Source organism: Candoia aspera, chromosome 5 (assembly GCF_035149785.1).
Source record: "Candoia aspera isolate rCanAsp1 chromosome 5, rCanAsp1.hap2, whole genome shotgun sequence".
Classification (NCBI taxonomy): Eukaryota; Metazoa; Chordata; class Lepidosauria; order Squamata; family Boidae; genus Candoia; species Candoia aspera.
The window spans coordinates 99,184,012-99,202,229 of NC_086157.1; the positions used below are offsets into that span (position 1 = coordinate 99,184,012).

Below are 18,218 nucleotides of genomic sequence, written 5' to 3' on the forward strand. Positions count from 1 at the left end.
AAGTAGAACCGATTTCTCCAAAATTCCAAAAGGAGTGTATAGATAGATCAGTGAGTGGGTGGTAATAAAAACTAACTGCTGATTGCTAAGATATTGCCTTATGGTAGCTTTCCCAGCCAGGTGCCTTTAAATTGAATTAGGGAATTGTAAATAGGAATTCTGGGAATTGTAGTTCAGAAACATCTAATGACCTGGTTGTAGAAAGGTACAAATGGGCTATATTCATACATGCTCAAGAATCTACTGCCTCCATTTGCACAACTTGTCAAGCTTGGTTGATGATAACCTTGGTAAATTTTTTTGAGGCTTAATGAGAGATGCAAATCCATCCCATTTAGTCAGCTTATGGTTCAAAGCATTTGCATACCTAAAATGGATTAATTCAGTAACCAGATTAAGTTTGTGATGCAAACACAGTCATGATGTCATAAGATGCAACGCATGAGAAGCTTCATTGAAAGGATGCAAAGACTATAGTAAGTTTATGTAGTTTTTATTCATTTCAATAGGATGTAGGAAGTAAATTTTTTAATGTAGCATGGACATAGATTGCACTGACAATTTTGTTAATACCTTTCTGCAATGCCAAATAAATCTGTTGTGCTTTTTTTTATTCGCTATTTTATAATTTTGTAAGGAATTAGTGAAAACATCCTGAACTAAACAGACTACGATCAACAATTAGAATCTTGATCTTTTCCCTTTGCTTTTGTTGTTTATTTGTTTAGTCGCTTCTGACTTTTTGTGACTTCATGGACCAGCCCACTCCAGAGCTTCCTGTCAGTCATCAACACCCCCAGCTCCCCCAGGGACAAATCCATCACCTCCAGAATATCATCTATCCATCTTGCCCTTGGTCAGCCTCTCTTCCTTTTGCCTTCCACTCTCCCTAGCATCAGCATCTTCTCCAGGGTGTCCTGTCTTCTCATTATGTGGCCAAAGTATTTTGGTTTTGCCTTTCATATCATTCCCTCAAGTGAGCAGTCTGGCTTTATTTCCTGGAGGATGGACTGGTTGGATCTTCTTGCAGTCCAAGGCACTCTCAGAATTTTCCTCCAATACCACAGTTCAAAAGCATCGATCTTCCTTCTCTCAGCCTTCCTTATGGTCCAGCTGTCACAGCCATATGTTACTACGGGGAACACCATTGCTTTAACTATGCGGACCTTTGTTGTCAGTGTGATGTCTCTGCTCTTAACTATTTTATCGAGATTGGTCATTGCTCTTCTCCCAAGGATGAAGCGTCTTCTGATTTCCTGACTGCAGTCAGCATCTGAAGTAATCTTCGCACCTAGAAATACAAAGTCTTTCACTGCTTCTACATTTTCTCCCTCTATTTGCCAGTTATCAATCAAGCTGGTTGCCATAATCTTGGTTTTTTTGAGGTTTAGCTGCAAGCCAGCTTTTGCACTTTCTTCTTTCACCTTCATCAGATTTCCCTTTGCTAGCTACAGCAAAATAGATCTAGGTACAATGAATACTTATTTAGGAGATTGCTCCTATCATATCCCACCTTCTTTTTTTGTTCTATTTTGTACTCCTTCATAGTCCTTTTGTATGCAGAGAACTGTGCACAAAGAAGTAATGCCACCAGATTTGTACCACTTGGGTTCAAAACATTTCAGGGAGGCTCACACAATGCCCTTTAACTTCCAAATTCTTCTGTGGGTTGGAATTTATCCAGCTTTCTAATCTTTCTTTTCAGTCTTATTGGAACTGTTGGGCAGCAGTAGCCAGCACCAAAATGAAGGAAGGAAAAGGTGACCCACGTTTTCCTTTCTGGATCCAGGCTACAAGCATTAGGTGGGAATAATACTCATGCTGAAGTAACCCTCAAAGAAAATGATAGTTCCTGGGTCCTATTTACAGTCTAGCTTAGGGAAAAGGATCACCTGCTCCATCTACTTCCCCCCCACAAGAGCTTGCCAGGATTCTTCAATAAATGAACAACCAAGGAAATGAGCTGGATGGCAAGGCATAGAATTAAGAGTCTACAGAAAAGTGGGCAGAACATAAAATAAATTAGTATCAGACTTATTAGGAAAGTTTAACGATTTGCATGATAGACTTAATCTTTTGTTTTTTAAAAGCCCAGTATTTTGAGTTCCTGGTTTTTATTTTTTTTAGTACAGAGAAGATTGAGCCCCATGACCTTAATCCAGAATGAAATGCATAATGGTTTATTTATGAATGAATCAGTTATTTTTTATTAAAAGTAGCAATGAATTCAGACCTTGTCCATACTGTGCTAAATATGTAAGTATATTTCCTAGTTCCTATTAAAGAGAATGTGGACTATCATATATTTTTTTTGCACCAGTGAATGCTTACATATATGAATAACATTATTTTGTCATAAAAACAAACTGGTTGAGGCAGGGGGCTGAAACAAATGAAAGAATAATCTGATTTTAATAATTAGATTATTTGTAAGACACATTTTTGTGGAGATAGTGTGCCCCAAAATACAATACCCAAAGTTATAATACATTGCAATAATGCATTAATTATTCAATAATTACAATTCATTCAAAGTGTATCGAAAGGTATCCATTTAAATCAAGGGTCCCTAAACTCTTCAGCTCATTGACCCTTCATGAAGTTTCAGATTGTTCATTGACCCCCAAACATTTATTATATGAAAATAATTTAATAAACACTACTTTAACTAATAGTACTATGAATAATAACAACCACAAACAACAACAACATCAACCCCTTGGATAGTCCCATTGATAGTCCCATTCTTTAGGGGAGGAGCTTGCATTTACTGCCTTGAAGGATATGTACCTCCTCTGAAGAAATCCTCCCTTCATTTGGAGGTTCTAGAAGACTTCCACCTGGTCTCCAACCTTCTGTTCTGCAGGAGGGTTGTTGACAAAGTGGTTGGGGTTCATCTACAGAAGAACCTGGAAGAAACAGATTAATTGGACTCCTTCCAGTTGAGTTTCAGGCTTGGCTGTGGGATTGAAACATCATTAGTTGCTCATGTAGATAACTCTTAGCAGCATCAAATACCATTGGATCATAGTACCCTGATCCAATTTGAGGGTCAGGGACTGGAGATGGGTCCGTCAGACTCAAATTAAATCTCAGCCAGATGGAATAACTGTGGTCCAGAGTATGCTTAGATACAGCAAAATCCCATCTTTGGTTCTTGATAGGGTTGCACTCCTCCAGAAGATATTTCCCCCATTGGACTTACAGTTCTTGCTGGAATAGCAGTTGAAAATAATAGAGAATGAGAGCCTTCAGCTGGTGTGCTAGATGTGGCCATTTCTGGAGCAAGATGTTTTGGCGACAGTCAATCATGCTGTCATTATCTTTTGGGTGGTTGGCTGTACTTTACTTGGGACTGCCTTCAAAGACTACCCAGAAACCACAGCTAGCCTAAGACATGAATGTCCAATTGTTGACAGACGTGTCCCAGTTCAGGAGAATCACACCTATCTTGCAGGAGCTGCATTGGCTACCAGTAGGTTTCTGGATACAGTTCAGATTGCTGGTTTATAAAGGCCTCCTTGGCTAAAGTCCTCAGATTTTCAGGACCATCTCCTTAAGCAGAATCTTCCCATCCTACATATGCTGTACAGCATGATCTGTTGGTGATCTCATCTCCCAGATGGTCTGAATTTGGCAGCAAAGAGAGAAGCTTTCTCTGATCCTTTGGAATTCTGTTATGGGATTCTGTTATTTTCTCTGTTTTTGAAATGAGAATGGCACCCTCCTTGTTATTGTTCCAGAAGCAGGTAAAGACCATCCTCTTTTGTTGACCATCTGGAGGATAGGTTAAAAGGAACACTGACCTGATATTCCCCCCCCCCCCCCGATGTGACAGTTTTATGCTTTTAAATATTAAGTGACCATGTGGCCTTATAGATTTATGTCAATTTTAATGTCAAGAGATAGTAATGAAGCTTTATTGATGTGAGCTGCCCAACATCTGGCAAAGCAGATTGCATACAATGATAGATAGATAGATAGATAGATAGATAGATAGATAGAGAAAGAAAGAAAGAAAGAGAAAGAAAGAAAGAGAAAGAAAGAAAGTTATTATTAAGCCAGTGCTTTGCAACTTTGTTTCTCCTATATGTTTTGGATTATGTTTTCTGCATTTTTTCTCTCTTGGCCATAGTGCTTGGGACTGTTATTTCCAACATATCTGTAAGGCACCAGATAGAGGTAGGCTACTGAATACTATAAGGCATATGGCTGAATGCCTCCAGTATTTACTGAAAGCAACTTTCCGGCATTACAGATCTGGGTTTTTTTTTTCCTTACTGGCTGTTACCTGATCTTCATTAATTGGAAATACAAGAATTGAACTTTGAACTTTTTGTACTGGAAGCCTTTGCTGTACTTCTGAGCTTGCTGAGCTGCATCTTCTTTTTGATTTACAAGCAAAACCCAAGCCAGCATGACCTGGTTGTTAAGGTGTTGGACTATAACTGGGGAGACCCAGGTTCAAATCCTCTTAGCCACAGAAACTCACTGCGTGACTTTGGCCCAGTCCCTCTTAGCCCGAGCAAAACCATAAAAGGTTGATCACTCATACCAATATTTGGGCAGCCTATTTCAACTGAGTAACAGGCAGCTTCAATTTATAATATGATCAGGCAACAGCTGCTTCACTAAACTAGTTGGCATGATCTCACTGTATCTATTTTTGTTTTCCCCACTCTGCAGTGACTGCCTATTATTTGTTACCATTTTGCTAGCTGACTGAAGGTGCATAATACTGAAAGCTAACCAAATTATTTTTCCACATGAGGCAGAAAATTCCAGAGCACCGATCCCCATACACTGCAGCATACACACAATAATAATAAATCCCCCTTTTGAAAGAGAGCCAGACCTCTGCAGCTGGAGATGACTATTTCACTGCTTAATGGTAGAATTGGACCCAGTCGTTCCTGCTGGCTCTCACTGTAATATTGTATGGATGAGGCACCTGCCAGAACTGTATTGATTAAGCAGTAGAGCTATATCAATTAAGCAAATAATACTTGTTGTTTCCAATTATGGAGGTGCCCTTGATTCTTTGGCATACTCTTCACGTCAGGTTGGAAGCATGTATTAAAATTTATCACAGGCTTTTGAGGTTCTCCAAGTTTTATGGCTTTATCCTTGTGGGCTTTTAGTCAAGCTATCCTTTCCACTCTCCTTAGTTAACAATTCTGACATGTCAGAGGGTACCTCAGGCTAGAGTGCTGTAGTAGAAGAAGCTGCTGCTGCTTAGGGAATCACCTTTGCAAACTTGCTCATAGTTTGATGGCCAGTGCAGAACAGATACAGAAGAAAAGGAGTAGAAAACTTGCAACAAAGGGTCCATTCTTCTTTTGAAACCCACATTCCTAGACCTCAAGGGTTGAGATGATGTGTGTGTGTATGTTCTCTGTTTAGTTTTGCTTCTCTCTCTTTACTTTCTCCAGAGTATCAGTGTGTGTTATGAGTTTCCCTGTTAGATAACCTGCCAGCAAGCAATTGGAAACTACGAAGTCAATGCGTTTTTTAGGAAGGAGAGACACTGTATACTTTGTGGGCAAATATGGACTCCTGTTTCTTGCTTCCTGCATCTTATTACTGGTTCATTCCCATAAAAAAGATGGTTGTGTTAGATAACACCCTTTCAAAAACAGGATCGTTCTTCCTCAGAAAGAGCTGTTCTTCCAAACGTTTAGTCATTTTACTATAGGTACTTTCAGATGATCTTTGTTTTGCTACTGTACACCAGTTGTATGTTTCTTTCTAGTTACAGGGATGCTGAAAAGAACTTCCACAATATTTCCAACCGATGCTCCTACGCAGACCATTCTGGCAATGATGAAACTGAAGATGTCTCAGGAATTCTCCAGTGTACAGCAAATATTCTTGGTACTCCATTGTTCTTTTCCATAGCCCTTTTGTTAGTATGGAACAGTTTTTGAATTTCACTTCTTATTTTATTTACAAAGGCCTATTCTGCAGACTTTGACTTTTGCTTGGAAATACCTATATAGCCTAGCACAAGGTTGTTTAGGTTTGATTTAGCAGGCAGCTTAACTATAGGCATTCTGATTAGCAGGCTACCTAAGTTTGGTTGGATGGCATAGCAATTAGGTGGATACATAGCTGGCTCAAAGATTGTACTTAATTAGTTCTCGAGAAGTCCTCTTCAAAATTAAAGGCATATCAATTCTGTGCTTGGTACTCTTCATTTTAATGATGACTTGGATGAGAAGATGGAGAGAAATACTTAATACATTTGCAGATGACACAAAAGTGACAAGCACCGATGAAAAGGCATTTGGATTTGTAATTAATGACAAACTGGATGTGAATCAGCATGACATAGCTGCAAAAAAAAAAGCCAAACAAATGGAATTTTGGCTACATTAACGGAAGTATAGTTTCTAGATATTCTGCATTCTTAGATCCACTTTAGGTACTCTGCTTAGTTTGGGGCACCATATTTTGAGAAAGATTCATAGAAATTGGAAAAAGGCTTAGAGAAGAGCAACAAGAACAACCTGGGAACTAAAAGCTAAGTCATACAAGGAGAGAAAAGTTGACTGGGAGGGGATCTGATGTAACTCTTCAATCAGTAGAATTCCATAACCTGTTCTTTATCATACTAGAATTCAAGCAGTGAATAGTTATTTTGAATTTCTAGGAAGGTAGATTGTGTTTGAATTGTCAGAGAAGCTTCCATATGATTATAGCTATTGACAGTGTGTGTAGTGAAGTTTATTGTTGTAACCACAGGTCATAACATAAGAATGCAGTAAAATACAATAAAATATAATGACATTAAAACAATAAAATGATGAAATTATAAAATAAAATAATAAAGGAAGCATTATTTGTATATTATATTTTCATGTGTAAGGCAGCTTAAGAGGTTACTGTCCTATTAAGATGATTCTTCTAGCTACAGTATCAGTGGTAATAAACATATCTTCACCCTGACCTAACTGGGACTGTACAGTAATTCTAAATACTCAAAGATCATGTAGAAAAGAAAAATATATCTTTTTTTAATCAGACTTTTTTCACCTTGATCAATCCTTAAGTAGGTGTTTCTTTTTTCTCTTCTGTCTTCTTAAGAGGGAGTCATTCTCTGCATGCTCTCTTAGTCCTATGTGTTTCTCTTTCATAGTAACTGAACCTCTTCCTATAATCCTTTATTCTCCCAATATGGCTTATTCCTCTGCTCTAGATTTCCTGTATTAGCATGAGTAACCTTTCCTTCAGACTTGCTCCCATATAAAATGGCAAATATATGAGGACTTCTATCACATGATTGTTTTTGACAGTGAAAGCAATGAAACCAGAGCTTTACAAATTCTAATTCTTTTGAAAGGCTTGATTTAAGTTCTCTAGGTTGTTCATTCCATGCTTTCCTAGAAATCTACCAGTCACTAGAACATTATAAAATAAATTCCTTTGTACTTTGTATACTTTATATCAGCCTTTCTTAACTTTTTGACCATGGAGGAACCATTGAAATATTTTTGCAGGCCTTGGGGAACCCCTGCACATTCAGGCTCAAATATAGACCAGAAGTTACAAAATTAACAAACTATTATATTCATTTCATGCATAGGCATTAACAGTGTTCTTCAACTGAAACTTCTTTAGTGTGAAGTTGTCCAAATTTGAAATAATTTTTTAAGTAAATCGTGATCTCCCAGGGAACCCCTAGTGACCTCTCATGGAATCCTAGAGTTCCACGGAACCCTGGCTGAGAAACCCTGCTTTATATTATTTTGAAAGCTGTGCAAGGAAATTCTCACTGTTTGCAAACATCCTAGGAGCTCATTTGTCTCCTGCATTTGCATTTTGAAGTGAGTGAATTTTTGATCAAATAAACATTTTTCCACCAGTGATGTTGCAAAGAAAATTGAATATTTCATTAATCAAATCAGTTGCTGTAGCCTCAAGAGCTGCATAATCCCTGTTGTAAGTCTGTGTATATGGGTAGAACTTCGATGCTGATAATGGTTCCAAAGTTTGCTGAAAAAAGATTAGATTAAGTGTGCCTGTGTGATGATATTGGATAAATCTTCCAGAAAACACATGCACACTGAGGACTGTAGCATAAATTTATGAATCATTATCTTAAAAGCTTACTTTGGGACTGTGCAGATCATGTATAGGTCCTGAAATACAGTTCTTTAAAGAAATCTGTTTAATATGTTAAATAGTAAAATTAATAAACATTATGCTACTACCACTGGCCTGGTACACATATAAAACCTTTTATTTGCAAACAGTATCTTGTAATTCAGGAGTTGACCCCATAAACCTCAATGGTGTTAGCTATGGTTTAATATCATGCAGTTGCCAACAAATTCCATGGACATGCACTAGATTGCTCTGTTAATGTGATTTTAATATTACAGTCAGACATAGTCTAAATTATACACTGAAATATTTTTTGCTGGAATACTTATACATGGAAAATCAATGGCATATGCTTTTTATCATTATTTTGATGGTAAGAAAACAGACAATTGCTTACATTCATCATTTTGAATGTTCAGAGAACTATGCAATTGGGATTGCATCTTTTCCAGTACAGTCAGCTTTAAAGCCTCTTATTTGCAATCGCCAAATTCAGCTAACACTGCCTCTATTCATTATGTTAATAATTAATTTGTAAAAACATTTTTGTTTTTGTTTTAATGTTGGTTTCTGCTTCCTGTCACTGAATATATCGAAGATAAGGCCTTTTAAGTTGCTGTGTTGCTTTGAAACACAGGCACCTGAGTGACGTGGAGCTCAAAAGAATGTAGTCCCTGAATTTGGAAGAGAAAAACTATACCTTTGCAAAGTGGCTTTTTTACATCCCCCTGTCCTATATGATGAACCACAAGTACTTCAGGCAAAGCAAAACACATTTATTAAGGGGAGGTCAAGTCTTTATATAGGGTGCAGAAACAAATGATACATACATTTGATATATGTGGTATGTCAGAAAGCAACAAATCAAACAATAAAAGACATTGATGTGCAATAAAGGCTTTGTTCTGTTAGACATGAGAAAAGACAGACACCCTTAAAATATGTTGCATCTCCTCCTTTCCCATCTAGGCCTGTTTCTTTAACATTTGCAACACTCAAGGACTTCAGAATACAGCCCCATTATTTAGTTTCTGAAGAGGCACAAGAAAGGAAATGGAAAACTGGTTTCCTAAAATTAGAAAAAGAGGCCTAGACTGCCATGCTAAACTGCTAATACCACCTTTTTAAAAATGCTAATAATGAAACCTAAAATTTCAGGTAACAGCTTTACATGACCGCAATCCACACTTTTTGCTATTTCTCCCTTCACAAGCCATATCTCAGAGTCAGTGCTTGGGTACCCCATCTTATTCATTCTGTGAGGCACCTGCTGCCATCCAACTACAGCTGTTTGGGGACTACAGGTCCTATGATCCCTAACCAATGGGCATGCTGAGTACTGATGAAACTTTTAGTCCAATATATTTGGAAGGGTGCTGCCTTTCCTGCATCAGCTCTGTTTCTGTCTCTACCTCTACCTCTACCTAGCGAAGAGGCATCCATTTCCTATCCCATCCATCCATCTGTCCATCTATCCATCTTAATTGTGGGTGGAAAAAACTAGTGGGTGTTGCCAACTATTTGTTTCTTCCTGTCCATGGAGATTTTTGTTAAGAGAAAGAAGATTGGGGGAGAGTAGGTGGAAGGGTCTCCATGGAAACTGGGCCTTTGGGAAACCTTACCAGCATTCCTTGCCCTGCTAGCTAGAGGCTGCCTTGTACACAGTTGGACATGTCAAAGGTGCATATATTTTAGGAGAAGCCAGCTTCCTGTATTGTTTTAGCTCTTGAAGTGATAGGAAAAGGCATATGATGAGCACACAACACCTGATGGATTGTCCTCAATCATTTTTTAAGGCAGCAGTTTACTCAGGAGAACAAAATTTAGTGCAAGCTGTTATCCAGCAGTCTTAGTCAGCAGGATCAGGTTTTTGTATTAGAACCTTTTTGATAATTAAACATGTGAAATTCTATGATTTCTTGAATGCTTTTCAAAAGAAGAAACGAAGCAGCATAAGATGCACTGTTTTCTTTCTCATAACTAGTTTGCTAACATACTGTATATTTTAGACTGACTATGTACAAGGACAGGGTGAAAGCTGATTTTTCTGAGCATAGCTGGGTAACGAAATTTCAGGGTGACCTTGACAGCATAATCCAGCTTTTCCTACCCTGATGGCCTTCAACTCATGGAATTCCAGTGGCCATGTTAGTTGGGAAGTCCATCAGTGGTAGCCGAATACTTTTGGCAAGATCCAGGCTGGGAAAACTGGATTTTGACCCTCATTTTGCCAATCTGGGCTAGTCTGTTTCCTGAGAGGAATTGCAAACACAGTAGTGAGGGAAAAAAGTGAAAGAAGGCATATCCATGGAAACAGAGAATATAGTTGGGTCTCTATGTGGCTTATTATTGTATTGGCCATCTGCTTGTAATTTCATTTGCAAATCCCCCAAGAGCCATGGGTTATGATTTATTTTAAGTGTCCTGTTCTTTGATAAGTTTCTATACAACTAGACTGACCTCCCCAAGGTCTGTCACTAGCTCACCAGATAGATGCCTCTTCCCAAACTTATCTCTCTCCTAGGATCACTGCCAACTGTGATTTCATACTGACATGTCACTATCCATTCCAGGTTTGAAGTTTGAAGAACTACAAGAGAAATTTGGAGCTGAATTCTTCAACATCTGCTTCAATGAGAATGAGAGAGTTCTTCGAGCTGTGGGTGGCACCTTGCAAGATTTTTTTAATGGCTTTGATGCTTTGCTGGAGCACATAAGGACTTCGTTTGGGAGGCAGGTCACTGCAGAAACCCCTTCTTTCCTATGCAAAGAGCTTCCTGAAGGCAACCTTATGCTTCAATACTTCCACCCCCATCAGATTGTTGGGTTTGCCATGATGGGTATGGTTAAGGCAGCAGCAAGGAAGATCTACCAACTGGATGTAGAAGTGGAACAGATTGTAAATGATAAACTATGTTCTGAGGACTTAAACCCAGGCAACTGCAGCTGTCTCACTTTTATTATCAAAGAGCACGAAAATGCAAATATCACAAAAGCACTTCCTCTGGGGACATCTCAGTCCCCCTCCGATCTGAGGATAAGCATTAATACCTTCTGCCGAGCTTTTCCTTTCCATCTGATGTTTGATCCCAGCATGCTGGTGCTGCAGCTGGGTGAAGGACTGAGGAAGCAGCTCAAGTGTGAGGTCCATAAGACGCTGAAGTTCCAGGACTGCTTTGAAATTGTTTCTCCAAAGATTGCTGCCATGTTTGAACGAGTCCTTCTGAGACTGTCTACCCCTTTTGTGATCCGAACCAAACTTGAAGCATCTGGCTCTGAAAATAAAGACAAGGTAAGAATGCTATTTTCATCTTGGAGGAATACTGTTTTGGTAAATGACAAAAATGTGTAGCAAATTTAAAAATGAAAACAGTAAAGTAAGAGCTACTGCTAATGTAAAGGATGACAGTGTAAAGGGTATAGGGTAAATAGATGTCCTTGTGCTGTCTTCTGAATGCAACAGTCATAGATTTGCACATCCCAGGACCTCTTCAGAAAAATAAAATCCAAGCTATCCGCATATTTTATCTTGTGGGACAAATGTAAGGTATAAATAGGAAGTGTGGCTTGGGACCCATACTCACACTTTTCCTGCTTTCAAGACTGCTGATCCAGTGGCCTGATTTTTGCCTCTTTCTCAAACTTGTTTGAGGTAAATATTAATCCCAAACAATCCGTGGGACCTATTTTCTGACTTTTTGTGTAGTTTGATTCTTCATTGCTAGTAGAGATGACACTGCTAAGGTAGTTTCATCTAGTCTCCAACCTGATCAGTCATTCCAGGAGTGTCAGACCTGAACCGAAAATGACTCTTTTCCAAGCATGAATCTCCTAAAATTCTCTTTAGCAAGATTTAGTCAGATGAAAGCAATATTGATATAGGAATTCCAGCCAGTGAACTATTTTCAATTTAGAATCAATATATCTACGTGATCATGAGGGGACAGACTTTCTAATTTTCCTTTTTCTCATAGCCTTACTGTGTACTGTGTTAATAGCTGTAGTATTATTTCCTTCATTTTTTTTATTTTCTTGATTCTATAGTTTTAGTAAATAACATTATTACTTTACTATTGTTTATTTTTGATGTTATGTAAATATGTTGAGAGCTCTGCCACCAAAGTCAAATTCCTTGTATGTCTAATCATACTTGGCCAATAAAGTGTTGTGTTGTGTTGTGTTGTGTTGTGTTCTGTTCTGTTCTGTTCTGTTCTGTTCTGTTCTGTTCTGTTCTGTTCTACAGGGGAGTCTGCAGCTGTAATTTTTTTACCTAGTAATTGCATGAATTGTTATCAGGCCAAGGAAGAACTCTTTCAATGAGGACCCATGATCAGACAGATTAAAAGCTGCTGAAACATGGAGAAAATCAATAAGGCTGCATCTCCTCTCTTCTCCTTTCAGCACAATCAAGCAGTTGTGCTGCTAAAACCAGGGTATGGACCAGGAGTGGATCCCAGTATTTAGAATCTGACATTATGGAGATCCAAGTTAACCATTTTTAGAAAGAGAAAGAAAAAGGAAAAACGGCAGGCAGGCAGGCAGGCTATCTCAAGGTTCAAGAAGAGAAAATAATGGTTTTGCAACACTACAAAGAGTCTGTTTCACCATATCTTAGCCATTATTCAACTGAGATATTTATAATGTTTTTTTTTTTTTATTAATGCTTTCTTTATATTTATCTTTTCCAACTAGGGCAGGCTACATGGACAGAACTTCAAGGTTTTGGTTTGTTTGGTTTTTTTTGCAGAAAGTCAAGCCTCTTTCTACTCTACTAGGAAGGCCAGATTATGGTGTAAGAAGGCAGGATTTAGCCTTGGGGTATTCAGTCAATGATCCCTGCTTTCTAATGGGGATGTTTGTGGGAGTGCCATCTCCTCACTTTACTATAGATGTCTCTCTCCCCACTCCCCAATACTTGAAATATGAACAAATCTTTTTACTGACTTTACTTCACTCAAGAGGTTTATTTATTTATTCTTTTGTATTAGGAAAGCCACAAGTGTGACCCTACCAAATGTTTTAAATATATCACTTGATTTTTACTGAGGTTTTCTTTTTTGGCTGGGGTTTCTTTATTTCATTTTCTTTTAAAATTCAAGTGGAGTTACTAAGGATGGGAGCAAAAAGTTGACATTCTGCTTCCTTTGTGATTGCAGCCTCACAGGGGTGGAAAAATCCAAACAGAATCATATTTTCCATGTTTGTTCCATTCTTCTGTTAATATTCCTCACGTTTGCTTGTCAGGCTGTGTTAGGCTCTAATGATTTTCAAAATGAATTACATTGGCTAATTTGACAGCTGCCAGTGGTTGTGAATGGAATAATGTAAAACAATAGATGACAATGTAACTTAAAAATAAATCCTCTACCACACTAATGGCTATGCTTCACGAAGTTTAAAACTTCTTGGATAGCCACATAACATTTTTAATTTAGGGATGTGCAAAGGCCTAATTTTAAATACCATATGCTTTTGCCATAATGATGTCTCATAATGAAAGTATTTTCTAAATGGTTTGCAGATTTGTGTACATCCAAGCAGGATCTTATTTTTAACCTGGGTGCCCTTGAGATAGATGAACTTATTTTTCAGCCATTTCTGAGAATTTTAGGAGATGAAGTCGACACAGTTGGATGGCACACAGTTTGGGGATGTTTATCCTAGCATAAAGTTTTTATTCTCCATACAAAATATAGATTGGCATATTTTGGTTAATGTAATTCTGCCATCATATCAACAGGATTTTGCCAGGTTTTTATACCGCCTATTATTCAACACCAAATTGCGGCATATCCTTTTCCGTTTCATGTAATTGGAAAAATCTGTGAAACATCTAGTGCAAAGACAACATATTTTGGATAGAAATCTAATAATAAAAATAGTAGTAGTAGTAATGGTGACAAAATCACCATCAGTCAATTGTAAGAGGCAGCTTTACTTGGAACAGCTTACATTCTGCAATGTAACAGCATCAAATAACAACATCTGCCTATCGTAGGTCCTTGGGAAGGACTTGATAGATGGATAAAAATGCCAAATCCAGTCTAAACATCTGGCTGACTGTGCGACCAATCATAATAATAACATTGCTGAATAACAATAAAAAGGTGGAAGGGGACATGTGATTGCAAACATATTGTTTTGGCTTCTGAATTACAGAAACCAGCAAAATTGTCGTATCCTTATATTTAATTGGTCTCATCAAGTATGCCAATAAGATCATTGGGTATTTGCAGTCTTTGTGATGAAATTGTATATAATTTCAAGCTCCAATAAACTGGAGTGATCTGAAATCCAGGAATAATGTCTTCCATGAAATGTTCAATTAAATACACAAAACAGAATCTTCACCTTCCTCATTTAGAATTTATTAAAAGATATATATTCCCTCAAATTACATAAATTTATGAATTTCAAGGATTAGAAAATGGAACATGGTGGAACCTAATTTTTGTCTAGTTCTTTTTATTTCATTTTATTTTGAAATGTGCCTTCTGAAACCAAGAAATGAGGCACAAAAGATTGAAAGAAAAACAGTATTGCTGTTTGCTAAGGGATGAAAATATTTGCTTTACATAAATTTTACTGGTCAACACAAATTTATGCTAGATTTAGTAGCCAGCCAAAATATGTTGCTGCTACCAACTGATCACAAAATGAGCTCTGATGTCAAAGTTGCTTTTGGACAAGCTCACTTTCCCTTCGGTCTATAGAGATACCATTTTAAAGTCTTCCATTTTAAAATCTTTAGGTCGCTAAGTGATGAGGTCATTAAATGAGATGTCGATGTAATGACAGCAATCCTGGCAATTCCCCTTGGAAAGATAAGCTGATGGGGGCAGTTGATGGTAGTGTTTGGGGCTAGGAGGAACCAAGCCCAGAATGGCTTGGATTGGGGTGGGGTGGGTGCTCAGGCTAATTCACTGAATGGCAAGAGGAATTGCCAGGATTGCTAACACTAAGCGATGCAGGCTCAATTACAGCCATTAAAAGAGTGATACCTGTAAAACAGAGACTCTGTTGATGAAAATGGCAACTACTTTAGGAGTCAATAGGACAGAGTCTGTGGGCACTATATTGCTTAAGATATCCCCAGATGGCATTTATTTATTTATTTATTTGCTGAACTGCCATGACATCCATGGGACCTCCAAATAAAAAAGAAAATAAGTTACCATTTATGAAAATCTCCTCTGAAGCTTTGCAAGATTTCAAGGGAGATATGAGCCATTCTAAAATTTATTTAGTTATTTGCAGGTTCTTGTACAATTGTACAAAAGGGTGTGATGTTGATATGGATACATTTATGTTGATACGTATGAACAAAAAGGTTGATAAGGAGCTGATCAAGTGGCTGATTTGTATTTGTGGCCACGGTGGGGGTGGGTGGATTGAGGGTTTGATGGGTTTTTGTATTGTGGATTTTAATTCTGTAAGCCTTTCAGAGTCACTGTGTGTGAGTTGGGCAGCCTGCTAACCCCCTGACTGAAGAATTAGGGTGGGAATATAATTTGGAGTAATTTGCCAATCTGAGCTAGATCAGGGAAATTAAACTGAGAAAGTGCTAGATTTATTTCCTTTTCTGTTTTTTGCCAGTGTTTGGTAAAAGTATAATGTACTTAGTTCTTACCAAGTACTTGGTAGTTCATTTGTTTGTCATTCAATAGAAGCTTGGACTTTGAAAAGCATACACAGACATGGACACGCACACCCCAATTTTTTTTTCCTGTGCGTATTTATTTTAGGCTTTTTTTCTGCAGTGAGTTTTGTGTTAGGGAAATAGCCATAAAATTGCCATTCAATTAACAATAAACAGTGAATCCAATTTGCTGTTTTCTGTTGGTTAATCTACAGAAGCATGACAGGTAGGTAGTGTTTAACAGTTAAGAGTGTTTAGTTAAACACATGTTACTACACTGATAATTTAGCATTGACAGGCAAGTTTTCCCCATAAATGTGAAACAAACAAATATGAATGTGATTAATAGCATTTTCAAAACTGATTGTGTGAATATATAAGTAAAGCTGGGAGATTATGCCACTTAGATAGAAATAAATTTTGAAGAAATCACTTAGAGATTTTTTTTTTATGTCAGCATAATTTAGGTTCAGGATGTATATTCAGGCGAGAAAACAAATTTGAGGGGTAGATACAAAACAAACAAATAAAAACACCCCATAAGACCAGTATGAAAGAGATTAGATCTGGGGTTTCTTGCTTGCAAAACATAAACTACACCACATAAATTATTATTATATAATATAAAGAGTGCAGAACCTAAGGTTCCCCCCCCCAAAAAAAAAATACAGTAAAAGACTAGACTGATTAGACTGTAGCGTCAGAAGATCTCATAGCTTTGTCACTGAAATGGAATTTAGTGTGACAGAAAGGCAAGATACACAGTAAGTAATAATGCTAACTGTATTTAACTCAAATCAAATCAAAGTTACATTAAACCAAAGTTTTTGTCTCTGCTGACTTGTTTGTGTCTTTGGCATGCCTTTCAATAATCCGTTTAATAAATAAGTAAGTGTGAACCTTAGCCTCAAAATTACTATATGGGAGGCCCATTAGCATTTCTTCATCATGAATCCTCCTCTGCAAAATCCTCTCCCCCAAAATTGAATGGACAGAAGAGCATCAAGCCTCAGCAAGCCATTTGTGTTCCCTGCCCCAAGTTTAGTGTTGTTTTAAAGTAAGTGTGGGGTTAGGAACCTCTCTAGGACTGATAACATTAGTTCTGCCACAAAGCTTGTTGAGAGAATCAGCACTGGAGTCCAGCTCCAGTAACTTAATTGTATCTGAGGTTGTTTTGTAATGAGGTGATTTATTGCTCATCAATGCTCAGTGCTCCTAATGAGTTGTTTTAATGAGGAAATTTAAAAACATTGTCTACTGTCTTGTATTCCTGAGGTTATAAATTGTTGAGGTGAGATGCAGTCTAATGGAGATCAAGGTTACTTCACCACAGAAAATGTGCAAAAGGGCTGAATAAAATTATGTGTAAATCAGGGAGAAGCAAGGTAGAGTACATCACAATTAATGGTAGTTCTCTGACCCAAAACCATGATCCCACCTGCCTTGTGCTCATGGGTGGTGGGGTGGGGTGGAGGAAGTATTTCAAACAATATCCAAAGACAGTTTTTGTGCCTCTAGGTATGTTGAATTCTCGTTGTCATCACTTGGGCCACCATTCCTGAAAGGATTATTTTTTTAAAAATGTAGAGACATTAGTAGCAAGTCAGAGAGTTAGAGATGGGATTAATGTTATGAGGAAGACTTAGAAAATAAAAAAATTAATAATGTCTGCAATAGCTCAGTTAGAAGTGCAGCAAAGTTGATAACCAGGGACTACTTTTTAATTCTTTTGGAGGAATTAGTTTGGAAGAAGCACAGGATTAGGGCAAGGCAGCTGATAACAGATCAGAATTTCTCCTTTTTCATGGCTTCCAGCTTACTATTTAGGTGCATTTGTTTACAAATACAAAATGAGAAAAAAGTGAGTATGGCAGATGCAGAAGTTTTCACACTGTTCCAATTGGTTTGTCATTATTATTATTATTATTATTATTATTATTATTATTATTATTATTATTTAACTGTAAAGTTGTTAATAAGGCCCCCAAAGGTGATTGCCCTATTAGGCCTACATGTTAGCCAGGCCAAGGCAATTCCACAGGTGAACAAATACTAAGACCTTTGTAACAACAAGAGCTGATAGTTCTGTTTACTTCCAACAATGATGGGCAGCTTCTGAATGTTTGAAGATTATTCACCTTTAGAAAGCAGGAGAAGCAAGAAAAACATCTCTAAATCTTTCCTTTTCTCTGACCTCATCACAAAAGTCATTGTCACGTGCAAAAAATGCCTCACACTTGATAAGTCTGAAACATTGTGGAACAAAGCGCTTTGGACTACTGAAACAAAAACTGAACCATGCAAGACACAACTGGGGAAAAAGGATAAAGCATTTGAAGAAAAAAGTAGCTTCCCAACTGGTAAGCATGAGGATGGCTCTACCATACTTTGGAGTTGTGTGACAGTCAGTAGCACAGGAAATATTGTATGGGCAGAAGGAAGAATGGGTTCATCTAAATATTGGCATATCCTA

The 18,218-nt window shown here is 37.7% G+C and overlaps 1 protein-coding gene across 1 annotated transcript in view; it reads left to right on the top strand.

The window, feature by feature from the left end:
* Positions 1 to 18,218, top strand: part of GUCY1A2 (guanylate cyclase 1 soluble subunit alpha 2) — a 174,883-nt gene that overhangs the window by 23,809 nt on the left and 132,856 nt on the right. The window contains exons 3-4 of the mRNA XM_063304475.1: positions 5,753 to 5,874; positions 10,680 to 11,398. Coding sequence (XP_063160545.1) covers positions 5,753 to 5,874; positions 10,680 to 11,398 — 841 coding nt within the window. The remainder of the gene's footprint in view (positions 1 to 5,752; positions 5,875 to 10,679; positions 11,399 to 18,218) is intronic.